General features: G+C 39.1%; 1 protein-coding gene across 1 annotated transcript in view; it reads left to right on the top strand.

The window, feature by feature from the left end:
• FGL1 (fibrinogen like 1) overlaps positions 1 to 14,034 on the top strand; it is a 35,460-nt gene extending 21,426 nt beyond the window's left edge. Inside the window, exons 4-8 of the mRNA XM_003935566.4 lie at positions 2,407 to 2,566; positions 2,810 to 2,907; positions 8,213 to 8,301; positions 8,483 to 8,670; positions 13,674 to 14,034. Coding sequence (XP_003935615.1) covers positions 2,407 to 2,566; positions 2,810 to 2,907; positions 8,213 to 8,301; positions 8,483 to 8,670; positions 13,674 to 13,833 — 695 coding nt within the window. The 3' untranslated portion in view covers positions 13,834 to 14,034. The remainder of the gene's footprint in view (positions 1 to 2,406; positions 2,567 to 2,809; positions 2,908 to 8,212; positions 8,302 to 8,482; positions 8,671 to 13,673) is intronic.
• Positions 14,035 to 18,325: the final 4,291 nt, after the last annotated feature.

Genomic DNA, 18,325 nt, shown 5'->3' with positions numbered 1-18,325 from the left:
ATATTTATTTATTTGTTGGGGGTTTTGTTGTGTTTCTGTTTTTTTTTTGTTTTTTGTTTTTTGGGTTTTTTTTGTTTTTTGGGGTTTTTTTTGGTTTTGTTTTGTTTTGTTTTGTTTTGTTTTGTTTTGTTTTTCCAGTTGAAAGCTTCTCTTAAGTTGAGTTTGGCATTTTCTTCTGGGGAGAAGGAAAACTAAAAAAAAAAAAAAAAAAAAAAAAAAAACAGACCAAAAAAATAACAAGCTTGTAGTTGTCATAAAATAATAACAAGTAGAAAATGTTGGCTGAAACCTTTATATTCACTAAGTTTTCCAGAGGCAAATGTTATAGCTAATCACTTCCATAGTTGCCTGGAAAGTAGTTTGAACCTTATGAGTCTTTCTGTTCAGCTCTTTGGTAGGAAATTAAATGTAAGCAAACAGCTTCTTTCCTAATAGGGCTAAAATCTGCTTACTTTAATGAAAGTGTTGTACAATATACTTGACTACAAGATGTAAACTTTAAAACAACATTGATCTAATTTTAGGGAATCATTTTCTCCTTGTTTTGCTTCTCGTTTAATTGCCAAAACAGGATCCTTTTTAAAATTTAGCATGTATTTGAACACTTGTGCTTCTGAATCTTGGAAAATAAATGTTTAAATAAAGCCTAAATCATTACAAAGATAAACATCTCACCAAAGATTGTTCCCAACCATGTGAAGACTTTATAAAATGACTGAGATTCTTTGTTTTATTTTCTCTTCTGATTTCTATGACCTATTCAACCTACTTAACGTGCAACATATTTTATCTGTATCAAAACAAGAGAGCTGTAAATTTGGCAATTTAGTATCAACGCAATGAAAACGAAAAGAACTTTAAAATATGCTACAAGAATGGAATTATCCAATCAGAAAAAAAAAATGTTTTAAAGGAAACTAACAAAGTGATAAGGGTAAAAGTGAAATTTGAGGAGGTTATAGTATTTTTATTCATATGTTTGTAGATGGCTCTTCTTGAGACTATCTGTTCCTAGTGGCCACTACTTTAGTCATCCTAAAACATAGTTTGCTATGCATCTAAACAATAGAGAAGTCCCTATTTGCCACATTATCTAAGTCTGTGCAGATCAACCCAGATGAGACCCAATGGATTTTAATTTATATTAACCTCAAGTGGGTTAAAAAACAGGTATCACCTTTAGACCGGGTATGGTGGCTCCCTGTAATTCTGCTACTTTGGGAGGCCGTAGTGGGTGGATTGCCTGACCTCAGGAGTTTGAGACCAGCCTGGCCAATGTGGTAAAATCCCATCTCTACTAAAAATACAAAAAAAATTAGCAGGGTGTGGAGGCTCATGCCTGTAATTCCTGATATTCAAGAGGCTGAGGCAGGAGAATCACTTCAACCTGGGAGGGGGAGTTTGTAGTGAACAGAGATCACACCATTGCACTCCAGCCTGGGCCGCAGAGCAACTCTGTCTCAAAGGCAAAAAAAAAAAAAAAGAAAGAAAGAAACAGATATCACTCTTTGGTGACAAAGGGGTAGCTATGTTTGCTTGAGGGTTCGAAGAAACACCACAGCAAAAAATAATTAAACAATGAAAAGAATAGCAGAAGCTTGCTGTTTTTAGCAAAAACATCTTAGAATGTATGGACTTTTAGAAACTTCAGTAGATTAGTAAAAAATCGTATAAGGCTAAGAAGTTATAAGACTTTGACAAGATTAGTATTTTGGATTCATTTCCAGATGTCCAGAAAAATTTATGATGCTCTAGGTCAAGATAACCTGTATTAACTTAGTTGTTTGGTGTTACATTTCTGCTTTCATTTTTAGCTTCATGGGTGAAATAAGTTCTACTATTCTATCTGATAAAACTGTAAGTTCCACTTAGAACTCTAAGTTCTAAATATAGTGTTATTAGCACACTACACATAACTTGCTTTTTAAGATTGTTTTCTACAAAACTCAGAAATTAGAAACTAGGCCAGGTGTGGTAGCTCACACCTGTAATCCCACACTTTGGGAGTCTGAGGTGGGAGGATAGGATTCCTTGAAGCCAGGAGTTTGAGACAAGCCTGGGCAATATAGTGACACCATCTCTGCAAAAAAAAAAAAAAAAAGAAAGAAAGAAAGAAAGAAAGAAAGAAAGAAAAGAAAGAAAAAAGAAGAAAGAAACAAAAAACTAGATTCTTATTTCACTCCTTTTTACCCATGATTATATCAAAGATTCAGGTGACAAATATTAGCAAAATAAATAAAACTTTCCTAATATCCACTGGAAGATATACAAGATGCAAATTTAAGACGCTGATTTCTATACCATGTGTTATCTATTTCCATTGATACTGAGTAGTCTCGTTCAGAGGGTCTCTAGAGGGGGAAAAAGACACATAATAAATGTTACATTACCTTGTCTTAACAACAGATTGTTCAGAGGTTTTCAATGATGGGTATAAGCTCAGTGGATTCTACAAAATCAAACCTCTCCAGAGCCCAGCAGAATTTTCTGTTTATTGTGACATGTCCGATGGAGGAGGATGGACTGTAATTCAGAGACGATCTGATGGCAGTGAAAACTTTAACAGGTGTGCTAACTATGACATAAGAATTTATTTGTAGCAGCAAATATGAGATTTATAAGTTAAATATTTTGATCATATTCTGAAGTCTATTAATTAGACAGAATTTCACTTTCTGTAAGTAATACTGAAAATGAATTAACTAATCAAGAAAATATTGGAGGTGGTGGTAGCAGGGGGCGGGTGGGGGTCACCTTGGTACCACAAATGGAGTTTTGCTAAAATCAGCTTCCGCTTAACATTTTTTAGAGGATGGAATGACTATGAAAATGGCTTTGGAAATTTTGTCCAAAAACATGGTGAATATTGGCTGGGCAATAAAAATCTTCATTTATTGACCACTCAAGGTAAGGTTTGAATGATGTCAAATTTATTTGAAATACAATAAAAACAACACTATTTTTTTAATCAGATGAAACTAATTCAATAATTGCAACAATTTGCGGATAGTAGTGATAACTTTCGGGCAATAATCCCAAATGTAAAATGTGGCTGCCTAAAATTAGAACTAGAAAAAAGAAACTAGAATTGGGTTGGGGGGAACCGTTTTCATATTCATATATATATATATATATATATATATGTATATATTCTATTTCTGAAAAGGATATACAATGTCATAATTATTTCTTTTTGATGCCTTGAGTTCCTGAAAATTATATATGCAGCGTTGGTTATCTAATATCACAGTAATACCGAGTAACAATCCCCTTCCTAAGTTAGTGGCTTAAAATCAACAACCATTTATTAATTCTCACAAATCTGCAGTTTGGCTGAGTGATTTTGCTCATCATGGCTAGGCTTGCTCATAGGTCTGCAATCAACTTCCCGACTGAAGTGGTTGCTCTAGATGGAAGGATTCCACTTGGCTCCACAGGGTCTCTCATCTTCCAGCTCGCTACTTGTTCTTGTAGCACAGACAGGGTTCCAGAAAAAAGAGTGAACGTTTATAAGTCTCTTGAGATCTAGGCTCAGAACTGGCACAGAGTCATTTTTCTTCTATTGGTGAAAGCAAATCACAGGACCAGCCGAGATGTTTTTAAAAAAGGAAATAAACAATAGGAGGAGTTATGAAGACATATTTCAAGAGAGAGAGGTGAAGAATTAGGGAATTGGGGCTATTTTTGCAATAAAATACTGTAATATATTAAATGTCCTTGTTTCCACATACTTTTCATCGTTTATGTTGAAATTTTTTCAAAGATGCAACCAATTTGAAAGAAGTTTCAACCTACCTCCTGGATCCTACATTAACAATTATTATTATTATTATTATTATTTTTTTTTTTTTGAGACAGAGTGTTGCTCTTGTTACCCAGGCTGGAGTGCAATGGCGCGATCTTGGCTCACCGCAACCTCCGCCTCCTGGGTTCAAGCAATTCTCCTGCCTCAGCCTCCTGAGTAGCTGGGAATACAGGCATGCGCCACCATGCCCAGCTAATTTTCTTTTTGTATTTTTAGCAGAGACGGGGTTTCACCATGTTGACCAGGATGGTCTCGATCTCTTGACCTCGTGATCCACCCTCCTCGGCCTCCCAAAGTGCTGGGATTACAGGCTTGAGCCACCGCGCCCGGCCCTACATTAGCATTTTACTTTGCTTGTTTTTATCACATATCTATCAATTTGCCCGTTACTCAATCCATCTATCAATCCATCTTTTCTGTATATATATTTCCAAGTAAATAGCAGACATCTGGACAATTTTCCCTGTATACTTTTAAATTCTTTTCTTTAGAGTTTATATTTGTCTAAAACACTATTGCTTTGATAAGAAATTGTCCAAGCTTCTATCTCCCATATTCTTTTGCTCCAACCCACTGTCTTCCCTACCTCTGTTGTAGTCCAAGCTTATAGTCAGTCCCACTCAGGTCTGATCCTGAATGCTTCATCAAAGGCAACTGTAATGCGCAAGAGAGCATGCTAAGTTACACTGCAAATGCATTAAAAATAAAACAGCTGAGCATGGTGGTTCATGACTGTAATCCCAGCACTTTGGGAGGCCGAGGTGGGTGGATCCCTTGAGGCCAGGAATTCAAGACCATCCTGGTCAACATGGTAAGACCCCGTCTCTACTAAAAATACAAAAATCAGCCAGGCATGGTGGCACATGCCTGTAATCCCAGCCACTTGAGGACTAAGGCATGAGAATGGCTTGAACCCGAGAGGCGGAGGTTGCAGTGAGCCAAGATTTTATGTACCAAGGCACTCCAGCCTGGGTGATAGAGCAAGACTCCATCTCAAAATAAATAAATAAATTAATTAATTAAAATAAAACAGGAGTGAATTTGTTCCATCCAAGTTCAGAAAAGTGATTGGTGTTTGTATATTTATAATAGTAGGATTACAGTTATAAAGTTCTTTGAGACACTAGCATAATAAATGTTAGGATGAGTAATCCTAGAAACCTTACACTTTCTTTGTCTTTCCAAATTTACATAAGGCTTCCTTTCCTTCAACATGTCTATTATTCTAATTTTTAGTGTTTTGTGCCAGATATATAAAATTTGTCATACTAACTTCTGTTTCATTTGCACATTCATATTTATCTGGTTTCTTGTTGAAACTATGAAAAGCAGTAACTCTTGGCTCTTTCTAAGTACATGAAATTCAAACATATTATTTTTCAAGTTATTTAGATGTACATATTTGCCCAGATGAACTTTGCCAACAAATCTGTTCCCTTTCATGTTTCAACTTGGTACTCAGGCTGGCTAATCTCATGGCAGTAAAAATGTATTTTTCAGTTCCTAGACTCACAGCCATGTATCCCATCATCCCAGACAATAGGCAGTGCTTCTGTCTCTGCTTTCTTTAATTATGAGAGCACTTATGGCTAATGAATTACCTCTGAGAATCGCTTTATCCCTCCTGCTCAAATCTTGACTAGAAGTAGTGGCAATAAAATTGATTTAGAAATGGTAAATGCAGTTTGTTTACTTACTGAACAAAGAGTAATTTAAATGGTTAGCACCCCAAAATTGAGACTTTTCGTCTCTCCTATAATAGTTTTTATTTTTTATTTATTTATTTATTTATTTATTTTTAGGCAGATTCTCACTCCCGTTGCCCAGGCTGCAGCGCAGTGGCATAACCTTGGCCCACTGCAACCTCTACTTCTTGGTCTCAAGCAATTCTCATGCCTCAGCCTCCTTGAGTAGCTGGGATTACAGGTGCACACCACCACACCCAGCTAATTTTTGTATTTTTAGTAGAGAAGGCAGTCTCACCATGTTGGCCAGGCTGGTCTCAAACTCCTGGCTTCAAGTGATCTGCCTGCCTAAGCCTCCCAAGGTGCTAGAATTACAGGTGTGAACCAAGCATCTGGTCTATAACAGAGTTTTATTATTTTGTTTTGTTTCGTTTTGTTTTGAGACAGAGTCTCACTCTGTCTCCAGGCACCAGGCTGGAGTGCAGTGGCACAATCTCTGCTCACTGCAACCTCCACCTCCCATGTTCAAGCAGTTCTCCTGTCTCAGCCTCCCAAGTAGCTGGGACTACAGGCGCATGCCATCACACCCAGCTAATATTTGTATTTTTAGTAGAGACGAGGTTTCACCATGTTGGCCAGGATGGTCTCGATCTCTTGACCTTGTGGTACCCACCTTGGCTTCCCAAAGTGCTGGGATTACAGGCATGAGCCACTGCGCCCGACCTAACACTGTATTTTTAAAGACAGTTGACTTAGCCTGCCTTGCTACTCTTAAACACTCTAGAGCCTTGTTTCATGTAACCTTTACTACCTTTAGAGAGCTCCCCGGGGCAAGGAATTTGTGGTGCCAGATCAACAAGCCCAAGAGAATCCCGGATCCCTTCTTAAAGGGACTCCAGACACGAGAAATCCAGCATTCCCTGCCCTAACAGCCTTGAGTTTGTTTCTAGGACTCCTGCAGGCTGTTTCCTTGTCTGTCCTCTTCTGCTGCTGGTGTATGCACCCCCAAGCTTGAGGGGAAGCTGAAGAATGGCTTTTTTTTTTTTTTTTGAGACGGAGTTTCGCTCTTGTTGCCCACGTTGAAGTACAATGGTGCTAACTTGGCTCACTGCAAACTCTGCCTCCTGGGTTCAAGAGATTCTCCTGCCTCAGCCTCCCAAGTAGCTGGAATTACAGGCATATGCCACTATGCCCGGCTAATTTTGTATTTTTAGTAGAGATGGGATTTCTCCATGTTGGTCAGGCTGATCTAGAACTCCTGACCTCAGGTGATCTCCCTGCCTTGGCCTCCCAAAGTGCTGGGATAACAGGTGTGAGCCACCGCGCCCGGCTGAAAATGGCTTTTATTGTGAATGTGAACAAAGCTTGGATATGCAGCCTAAAATGTCCACAAGTGGATCCAAAGCCCCTTGCCAAGATTGATGAAGATGGGGATGGGAAGAGAAAAGAGGCTGACCATAGACAGGGCGTAGGTGATAGGACTAGTCAGGGACTCTCTTTCTCTGTGCCTCCATGGTCTGGCTTGAAACTCCAGGGAATGTGAGACTCTAAATTCTAACCTGCTTTTCAGGTCATTGTTATATCTTATTTATCAAAGTAGGAGGATAGAACACTTATGATCTAATAATTTGATTTATAACCTTCGGTGCCCCAACAAGAGTTCTGTTTCTGAAAAAGGAATAGTCTTTGTTATTTCCAAACAATGCAACAATAAAAAAGAAAAGATTACTTAAAGGTAGCAACTATTTTAATCATTTTAAAATGTAATGCATTTTTTACATCCTAGAATTATCAGTCATCAAAGCACATCTTTAATGTTTAGAGATTTGTTGTCATCATATATCATTCTTTAGCATATACAAAACAGAATGTATACCCAATACATTGTATTCTTAAAATACTTTTACGTGCAGATATCGACTCTTCAGAAATACCTTTTTACTCAGCATCATTGAGGTTAGTGTATTTTCCAGTAATGATATCATCTCTGCCATTGAGAATGCCGGTGTTACAGCATTTCTCAAGAATGTTTCCTTATTGTCTCTGAAATTCTCTTCCAATGACTTCCACTCTATAAACATTGATGCTCACACTCTCACTCTCTTGATCTTACAAGCCAGTATCAAAGGAAGGTTTTCAGATAACAATTAGGATTTATATTTCTTCCTCAAATTATTCTTAAATGGTTTGCTGGCTAATCTTTTACGCTACCAGGAAAATCGCCACGTTCGGACATACGCAGGCAATGGCAACCACATTTTGACAACCTAGTTGCTCAGCTACTAAAGATTATACAGTGTCATTATAGTCACCATTTACTTTCCAGATCGACATTCTTATTGAAATCAAGAAAAAGAGGACAAGCTATTAAACTTAAAAACAAACAAACAAAAAAGTCGATCTTTTCATTGTTAGATTGCGTTAAGTAACAACTTATTTTTTCCGTTGTTCATTATTAAGTGAATTGCACTAGCTTTTTACCTGTGAGAGAGCTAGTAGAAATTTTTTACATTTAATATTGCATCCATCTTTTTTTCAAATAAATTACACAATAAAATGTTCCTGTTATAAATACAATGGAGTCACTGCTCAATCTTTGAAAACTGATTCTTGGCCACAGGAAATGGTAAAAGTAAAATAGAGCAGTGAATTATTTTTAAACCACAGTAGTTCATGTCATGTCACACGTTTTTTAAAATTATAATTTCTTGGTTATTTTTAGAAGACTACACTTTAAAAATCGACCTTGAAGATTTTGAAAAAAATAGCCGTTATGCACAATATAAGAATTTCAAAGTCGGAGATGAAAAGGTACTACAATTTTCTATTAAGTAAAACCATGAATTAATGCTTAAAATATGCAATATAACCCTGAAGTCAGTGGAAATAAAAATATACAGTAGAGCCTGTTCTTTTGTTTATTAAATAAACTTGATTGTAAAATGGTCATAGAGGAACTCCACTGATAGTAGAAATTGTTCTTTTTCTTTAGAATTTATATGAGTTGAATATTGGGGAATATTCTGGAACAGCTGGAGATTCCCTTGCGGGAAATTTTCATCCTGAGGTGGAGTGGTGGGCTAGTCACCAAAGAATGAAATTCAGCACATGGGACAGAGATCATGACAACTACGAAGGGAACTGCGCAGAAGAAGATCAGGGTGGCTGGTGGTTTAACAGGTTTGATGTCTTATGAACGTAGTCATAATGGAATTGATAGCTCACTGATAGGCATTTATTATTATTATTATTATTATTATTATTATTATTATTATTAGAGACAGAGTCTTGCTCTGTTGCCCAGGCTGGAGTTCAATGGCACGATTTCAGCTCACCGAAACCTCCACCTCCTGGGTTAAAGCAATTCTCCTGCCTCAGTCTGCTGAGTCGCTGGGACTGCAGGCACACACTACCACACCCAGACAAGTTTTGTATTTTTAGTAGAGACAGGGTTTTGCTATGTTGGCCAGGCTGATCTCGAACTCAGGACCTCGTGATCTACCTACCTCGGCCTCCCAAAGTGTGGGATTACAGGTGTGAGCCACCACACCCGGCAGGCATTAATTATTAACACAATTTATGAGGTAATGCTGATCTTTATTTGTAATATTAGTATTATTAAGTAATCATTCTTATTAGAATTCTTCAGCAATAAAGGAGTTTTGAAGATTTTTTCATTGTGTACATCAGTAAAGTTTAAGTGCCATAGAAAATAATTATTACTTTTATAAAGAACATTTGTAAACTGAATTATGGATAAGTTATAAATAGAAGGGCATAAATTCTCAAAAAGAGAGAGGATATAAATGTATGGAAAATATTTGGCATCCTAATAACCAACTATTCTTACCCACCCATACCACACAAAAGAGGCATTGTTATTGCTGTAATTTTTCTGTGTAGTACTACTTTTCAATTACTATGGCTTTCATTAATTCATCAAATCCAAGCCTTTCCCAACACAGAAATTTCATTTACAATAGAATTAGGTAAAAACCTAATTCTACCCTCTGACTGAATACTTTTATGTTACTTTGTCAGCAAATTAACTCCATTTTTGATTGCACATAGTTGCTTCTTTTTTTACTGATAAAAAATATTTTATATATTTCTGGAGTACATGAGCTAATTTCTGTATTTTTGGTAGAAATGGGGTTTCACCATGTGGCCCAGGCAGGTCTCGAACTCCTGGCCTCATGTGATCCACTCACCTCAGCCTCCCAAAGTGTTGGGATTACAGGCGTGAGCCCCCGCACCCAGCCTAATTCATACGTTTTAAATTGCATGTCATTCTGCAAAAAGAGTCGCACCACTGGCTTCCTTCTGCACAGGAGGTGGGGCATCCCTTTGTCCGGCATCTTCAGGCTGAAAGCCCTCCCTACCCCTGTGACACTTAGTAGCAGTCTCAGCTATCAGATCCAGTGTTGCGGTTTCACAGTGCTTGTGTTCAAATCATCCTTATTTGACTTAATAACAATCCCAAAGCACAAGAGCTGTAAAGCTGACATATTTTTACATAATCATAGTATTTTGTTATTAGTTGTTGTTAATCTCTTACTGTGCCTAATTTACAACTTAACTTTATCATAGGTATGTATATTATAGGAAAAAACAGAGTGAACTACTGTAAATCATTTTTTCCTTCCTATTCCCTAGTGATTCCCCCCTTAGAGTTCTGACATTTTACAGTGAAATACATTGCTGTGGTCTTCTTTTTGTTTACTACAGTGGATACTCAGTGGTTCTTTTCAATCAGTATCACGTCCTTCATTTTGGTAAATTTTATTTTCGTTATCTGCTCGTTCATTTCGTAACTGTTTCAGTTATCAGACTGAATAAACATAGTATGGATATACAGAATTTGGTATTATCTGTAGTTTCAAGGCATCCACTAAAGGGTCTCGGAACGTATCCCCTGCAGATAAGGAGTACTACTGCAGTTGTACTCACTGTACAGACTGTTTTCAACAGTCATTTTTTCCTGTATTTTGCCTTTTAAAGAAAATATTTGAGTCCATTTAATATTTGATGATTCGTAAGGGTGCTGGAGTATTTCCAGCAGCATGAAGGAGAGAAACAAAGTTCTCTCTCTTTTGAAGGTGATGATAGTCTTTTCCCTAGTGGTTTTCCTGTTATTTTGAAAAACATCTTCTCCACCTGTTCCTACTCCTTCTTTCTTTCCCCCTTGTTCTTCTAGGTTAGTATGACATAAAACTTACCTGTAATTCATGAAGTTGTCTGTGAGCATCAACAATGTTTGATTCTGAAAAGAATTCTATATGCAGAAATAATTACTAATAGTATCATGAGGTCAAAACCACGTACTTTATCCAGCTGACTGGCTTGTAAGACATCTGAATGAAAACTACCATTCATATTAATGTGGGCAAAGGAATGATTTACCTGACTTTAAAGATATGGGTTCAGGGAAAACAAAGGAAGGCAATTCATTAGCTGAAGCCACCCACGTAGCCTACACTATCCTTGGAATCAAAGGAGCTGATAAAGCTGCGCAGTTGAAAAATCAATAGGCATTAAAGGAGAGAAAGTAGATTGTTCTAGAAACTTGGTGCTAGCTCTTTTGCCCATGCTGGAGTGCAGTGGCGCGATCTTGGCTCACTGTAACCTCCGCCTTCCGGTTTCAAGCAATTTTTCTGCCTCAGACTCCTGAGTAGCTGCTGGGACTACAGGTGTGTACCACCATGCCTGACTAATTTTTGTATTTTTAGTAGAGACAAGGTTTCACCACGTTGACCAGGCTGGTCTCGAACTCCTGACTTCAGGATATCCACCTGCCTCGGCCTCCCAAAGTGTTAGGATTACAGGTGTGAGCCGCTGTGTCCAGCCCACTTGGTGCTGCTTCTACCATGCCTACTATTAGTGAAGTTTGACTATCATCTTTTCCTCCTTTTTACTCTTGCTGTTTTCTGTCCCATAAGTTCTTCCAATTTACATGAAATGTTGGCACTTCATAAATATTACCCACCTATAAGATGTTGTTTTTCCACATAGCAAACAAATCACTGGATGTTGATGACTTTTGTTTGTTAGTGTAGCATCTTGTGTGAGTGCTCACAGCCACTTCTTCACCAAGGGAAACCCCAATCATCCCCCAATCTAGTTTCACATCCAAGCTGCTCTAAAAACTAAAGGATGCTGGTAAATTGGTCTTAGAATAGCAAAGGTTTCTTATGTTGACCACAGAGTCAGTTTTCCCTAGGATTCAAATCATAGACCAAATACAAAAATACAGTTAGCAAATGTCTCTAGACAGACAAATATATGCAAATATATATATTCTGGAGACTCAATTTACCATATTTTCTTTTTTTTTTTTTTTTTTTTTTTTGAGACGGAGTTTTTTCTGTCCCCAGGCTGGAGTACAGTGGCACAGTCTCGGCTCACTGCAACCTGCGCCTCCTGGGTTCAAGCGATTCTTCCACCTCAGCCTCCCAAGTAGCTGGGACCACAGGTGCGTGCCACCACACCCAGTTAATTTTTATATTTTTTGTAGAGACGGGGTTTCCCCATGTTGGCCAGGATGGTCTCTATCTCTTGACCTCGTGATCCACCCGCCTCAGCCTCCCAAAGTGTTGGGATTACAGGCATGAGCCACTGCACCTGGCCCATATTTTCTTTTTTAACATTACTTTCCATGCTGTTTTAAAAACACAGTAGGCTTTGACATTTGCAGATGTAACATACATATTTTCAACTAATTACATTCATTTAAATTAGGAGAACTTTGAGAATGCTCACCAGGAGTGATCATTAAGCTGATAAGTGATCAAGCCAGCCATTCAGCCTTGTGGGTAGATTAGGTGCTTTTTCAATTCAATAATTTGGGTTTTTCCATAGATGTTCAGAACTGTCTCTTGTGAATGTTCTCCTTTTCTCCTAATTCTACCATGTTTTCACTAATTATATCAATAAAAAAGAATATGGTAATTTTCATAATACACATAAACTTATTACATATTCTTATATGTAAATTATTCCTATCAAGGACAAAATCTGCAGACTCCAAAGGAGGAAAGGAACATTTTTAATGTCAATAATCTAGCTCATCTAGGTTGGAGCAATATCTGTAAAAAATTAACTCAGCAACTGGGAAAAAGTCATTATTGGTTGATGGGTGGGAAAACTTTAAATGGTGGTTTAGGTTTTATTTGCTTATCCTTGAGATTAAAATAATTGATATGCTAGCAATTTAAAGAAGGGAAGGAAGGGAGTTTGAATCATGAAAGCCAGGTCTTAGCAGCAGATGAACGAATGTGTAAGTGCAAATTTTCCAGGAAAGCCAGCAGAACACCTTCCCCACGCCTTGCTTTGCTGACACTCACCTTGGTTAGCTCTTGCTAACTACTAGGTTAACTGTTCTGAGTCAGGAGGTCGTAACGCTAGAGGTTAAAGGGATGTGTTTTTGTTTCCTCGTTTTAATTTTTTGTTTAAAAGCTGTCAAAAATTGAAATGCTTATTTTTCAATGCACTATGAGTGGCCTGGGTTGTATTTTCAGATTTTTTTATGGCAGTAAAACTCACCAGTTTAAAATACCCATCTCTGAGGCCAGGCGCAATGGCTCACACCTGTCATCCCAGCATTCTGGAGGGCCGAAGTAGGAGGACTGCTTGAGCTCAGGAGTTCAAGACCAGCCTGGGCAACATAGAGAGACCCTGTCTCTACTATTAAAAAAAAAAAAATGAGGCCGGATGCAGTGGCTTACGCCTGTCATCCCAGCACTTTGGGAGGCCGAGGCAGGCGGATCACCTGAGGTTGGGAGTTCAAGACCAGTCTGACCAACATGGACAAAACCCGTCTCTACTGAAAATACAGAATTAGCCAGGGATGGTGGCACATGCCTGTAACCCCAGCTACTTGGGAGGCTGAGGCAGGAGAATTGCTTGAACCTGGGAGGTGGAGGTTGCAGTGAGCCGAGATCATGCCATCGCACTCCAGCCTGGGCAACAAAAGTGAAACTCCATCTCAAAAATAAAAATAAAATAAAATATTCATCTGTTGTAGAAATTTCTCAGCTTTTGAAAACTAGTAAGTATTTTCTTGTCTGAAAAATGGCAGAATTCATAATTCAAAAGTTCTGAGTATTTGCTAGCAAAATTAGAGTTTCTGAACAGTATTTTTCTGGTCTAATGGTTGTTTTCTCCCCCCCCCCCCCTTCCACTAGGTGTCACTCTGCAAACCTGAATGGGTTTTACTACAGCGGCCCCTACACGGCTAAAACAGACAATGGGATTGTCTGGTACACCTGGCATGGGTGGTGGTATTCTCTGAAATCTGTGGTTATGAAAATTAGGCCAAATGATTTTATTGCTAATGTAGTTTAATCGTTCCTGCTGGGCTTTTATTTCTGCAGTTCAGCTTTTGTTTAAAGTGATTTGAAAAACAGTAATTCTGAGCATACGCAGAACTGTTGTTGAGCACTGCTTTTCACCCTTCTTACTTGCCTTTGTTACTTAATGTACTTTCGGTACAGCAGATATGCAATATTCAACAAATAAATGTAAATCGTGTTACCATTTATTGAATTCCTGTGTACAAAAGGCTCTGATAAAAGCTTATGTCAGACAAAACACACAAAGCATAGATTATGTACCATGACTTAGGAGATACAAGCATAAATGCATAATAAATTATGAATGCAATTGGCAAAACACATGACAAAATCCAGCAAATAATGGACTGCCGAATCAACTGCAGAGATAATAAATATTGAGTTGGGATTTGAACTCAGGTTCTGGATTACAGGGTGGAAACTTTTAAGCACAACCCAGGATCTTAATCACTACGAAACGCTACTCGTATTTTTAGGATGTGTATGTAGGTTATACACATCTCTCACAGGGCTCATTTTAATTCTTATGCCAATCCTGTGAGGTTATTACCATCTCCATTTGGCAGAGCTGGGAATTAGTGGGTCTGCATTTTTGTGACTGCTCAGAGTTACAAAGTAGGGGAACAAGGCCTCAAACCCAAGTCTTCGGATGCTAAATCAAATGTTTTGCCACCATCCTTTATAGCTTGTTCTGGATAGAACTTGGATTATTGGTGCAAAGTAGGAAAAGAACGTTTCAGATGAGAGTAAAAGATATGCCAAAAGCCCAGGTGTAGTGGCTCACGCTGGTAATCCCAGCAGTCTGGGAGGCTGAGGCACATAGATCTCTTGAGGCCAGGAGTTTGAGACCAGCCTGGCCAACATGATGAAACTCTGTTTCTCCAAAAAATACAAAAATTAGCTGGGCATGGTGGTGTGAGCCTGTAATCCCAGCTACTCAGGAGGCTGAGGCAGAAGAATAGCTTGAAGCCGGGAGGCTGAGGTTGCAGTGGGCTGAGATTGTGCCACTACACTCCAGCCTGCCCAACAGCGTGAGACTCCATCTCAGAAAATAAAAAAAAGATACTCTAAAAAATATTTATGGGCCAACTACATGTCAGGCAGAGAGGATATAGTTCAAGCCCACATGGAGCTTAGGTTTTTGATAAAGACATACACTAATCATAGAATCACAAAATGTACATAATTTTAAAAGCTGCTATGTATGAAGTAAAGATATGACCCTGGGAAATGTATACCAGGAGGATCTGACCTGGCTTGGGGATAGGGGATCAGAAAAGCTCCCCAGAACAACTGACTTTTTAGCTGAGACCTTTTAACAACATGTACATGGGGAGATATTGCATGCAGAGGAAACCATGTGTGTAAAGTACACACAGCAAGGAAGTGCTTGGAAACCAAAGTTTAGAGAGCCAATATAGTTTAGTGATCCTTAAGTCCTTAAGCCAAGGATTCTGCCACTTAATAGCTATGTGACCTTCAGTAGGCAACTTAACTTCTCTGCACCTTAGCTATCTTATTTACAAGATAACGATTACAGTAGTACCTGCCTCATAGGGTTGCTTTGAGAATTATAAAAGTATACCACTTAGCATAATGCCTCGCACAAAGTAAGCATTCAGTAAGAACTACTTTTTTTCTCCTTTAAAAGCTTTTCTTCTTTTGATCTCCTAATTGTGTGAGTTCTTCAGGCTACTACTTGAGCAATTAAGCCCATATTTAAAATTGTCACTGATGATCCATTGTTTATAGCTTACCAACGCTTGTGTCATGGTTAGTGAAGTAGGCATTAAGGGATAGTAATGATAGATGCCTTTGAAATTGTAGGCCACATAAGGATATTAAGGATGGTTTGTACTTTATTCTCTAAATCAGTGTTTCCCAAGCGGCACTTCTCAGACTTTAATGTCATACAGATCAACTGAAGATCTTGCTAAAATGTAATTGATTCCAGGGTGGGGCCTAATATTAGGGTTTTCTAACAAGTTTCTAGATGATGCAGATATCGCTGGTCTAGGAATTATACTTTGAAAAGCAAAAAGCTAGAGAACTGTAATTCTATGAGATATTGGTAGTTTAGCACAGGAAGAAGAAAAGGGCTTCTTGATCAACTACATTTAGGAGTTGATATATTCAACAGAATTCAACAGGTTTCTTCTGAGAATTTCTCAGTTCCTCTGATTTTCTAATGTGCATTCTGAAGTTCTAAGAAGGACACATAGCGTGTAGCATTTTTACATCTAGTTAAGAGTGTGTTCTGCTGCAAGGTAAAAATCACCTAATTATGGAAGTCCAAACAAATACGTGTAAGGGTTATTGCCGAGTTTAAAATGAGGAAACTGAGGCCAGTATAAGAAAAATTATATGCCAATTTATTCAGCTCCCGGGCAAGGTTCTATGGTGGGGTGGTGGGAAGGCCAGAGAAGTCACGCTGACTTCCTGGAGCGAGGGGTTTTTGTGGCTATGGGTAAGGAGCAACAGCTGGGTGCTCTGATTGGCTCCAGGGGAGCGGGATTGGGATGGGGCGGGCTATTGGTTGGCGGGTTGTTGGGCGGTTCTTCCGGGCTAGGGTTGCATCGCCCGAGCCTTCCAGGGGAACGGTGCGCAGAGCTAGGTGCCGAGTGCAGAGGCAGGTGCCAGGAGCAGAGACCAATGCCAAGTGCAGAGATAGGTGCTGGGTGCAGAACAGGTGGATGTGTCCAGTCTCCTGGTAAGGCAGCTGGCCTTACAATAAGGCTTTATTCATCTTCTGTAGCGAGAACTCAGGAGGTAAGCAGTTGTTGACCTATGTTGAGCGCAGCTTGGAGGCTGATGTCCCTGCCATTCATTTAGCCCATCCTTCAAAATTGCAAATTGCCTATTGTAGTTCCTGCTTTGAGTTCATATTAAAAGCAGTAAGAAAAGCAAAAGTTAACAGACTTCAGTTTATCCCTTGTTGGTCAGAATTGTATCATATGTTCACTCCGTCTGGAAGTATAATCAGGAAAAAGAAGATTTATTTTTATGATCTCTATAGGATGTGTAGGCAAAGGAGAAGTGTTTGTCATGGTTCTTGATTCTTTTTTAGTGCGGTCTTGTGGGAACAGCGTTCGGTAGAACACACGTTGATAAGCTAAAAATAATGGATTCTCAGTGACAATTTAAAAGGTGCACTTAATTGCTCAAGTAGTAGCCTGAAGAACTTCCGCAATTAGGAGATTAAAAGCAGAAAAGCTTCTAGAGAAGAAAAAAAATGATTCCATAGAGAAGCGGGAGAAGAGCTAAACAAGTTATGGTGTTATGTAAACCACAGTTTTCCATTGCAGAAGGAATAATTTTTAAAACTAAATGCCATAAAATAATGGAAGTTTTTTTTTTTTGTTTTGTTTTGTTTTGAGACAGAGTTTCGCTCTGTTGTTGTTACCCAGGCTGGAGTGCAATGGCGCGATCTCGGCTCACCGCAACATCTGCCTCCTGGGTTCAGGCAATTCTCCTGCCTCAGCCTCCCGAGTAGCTGGGATTACAGGCATGTGCCACCATGCCCAGCTAATTTTTGTATTTTTAGTAGAGACAGGGTTTCACCTTGTTGACCAGGATGGTCTCGATCTCTTGACCTCGTGATCCACCCGCCTCGGCCTCCCAAAGTGCTGGGATTACAGGTGTGAGCCGCTGCGCCCGGCCTTAATGGAAGTTCTAATGAAAGATCATGGCCAGGTGCAGTGGCTCACGCCTATAATCCCAGCACGTTGGGAAGCTGAGGTAGGAGAATTACTTGAACTTGGGAGGCGGAGGTTGCAGTGAGCCGAGATTGTGCCACTGCACTGTCGCCTAGGCAATGAGAGCAAAACTCTGTCTCAATTAAAAAAAAAAAAAAATACCACTGGACTTAGTGATAATGCTATGTGTGTTCTAAAATCCATTTCAGTGGAATGGTAGGGAGCTCTAGGCCAGGGGAAAAAAGCAGTTAGAGAGAATAGATTGGGGCCTGGTGCAGTGGCTCACACCTGTACTCCCAGCACTTGGGGAGGCTGAGGCAGGTGGATAAACTGAGGTCGGAGTGTGAGACCGGCCTGGCCAACGTGATAAAAACTTGTCTCTATTAAAAATCCAACAATTAGCCAGGCAAGGTGGCATATGCTTGTAATCCCAGCTGCTCGGGAGGCTGAGGCACGAGAATTGCTTGAACTCGGGAGGCGGCCGAAATTGCCATTGCACTCCAGCCTGGGCAACAGAGCAAGACTCCATCTTAAAAAAAAAAAAGAAGAAGAATTGACATATGAAAATATCCTATTTAATCTTATGCACATAGAGAAGTTTTTGTTGGTGTTTTATCAGGACTATGAAAAGTAAGTTATGCTCTCATTGAAACTTTAAAAAGATATACATAACTCATATACATGTGGGAAAAAATCTGCATGTATACGGGATTGTGGTTACCCCAGGAGACGGCTTGGAGATGTAATGAAAGGACGCTCCTTTTTTTTTTGAGGCAGAGTCTCGCTCTG

This window comes from Saimiri boliviensis, chromosome 13 (assembly GCF_048565385.1).
Source record: "Saimiri boliviensis isolate mSaiBol1 chromosome 13, mSaiBol1.pri, whole genome shotgun sequence".
Lineage (NCBI taxonomy): Eukaryota > Metazoa > Chordata > Mammalia > Primates > Cebidae > Saimiri > Saimiri boliviensis.
Note: the sequence above shows the minus strand (reverse complement) of the source record. Positions and strands in the feature narration are given on the sequence as shown.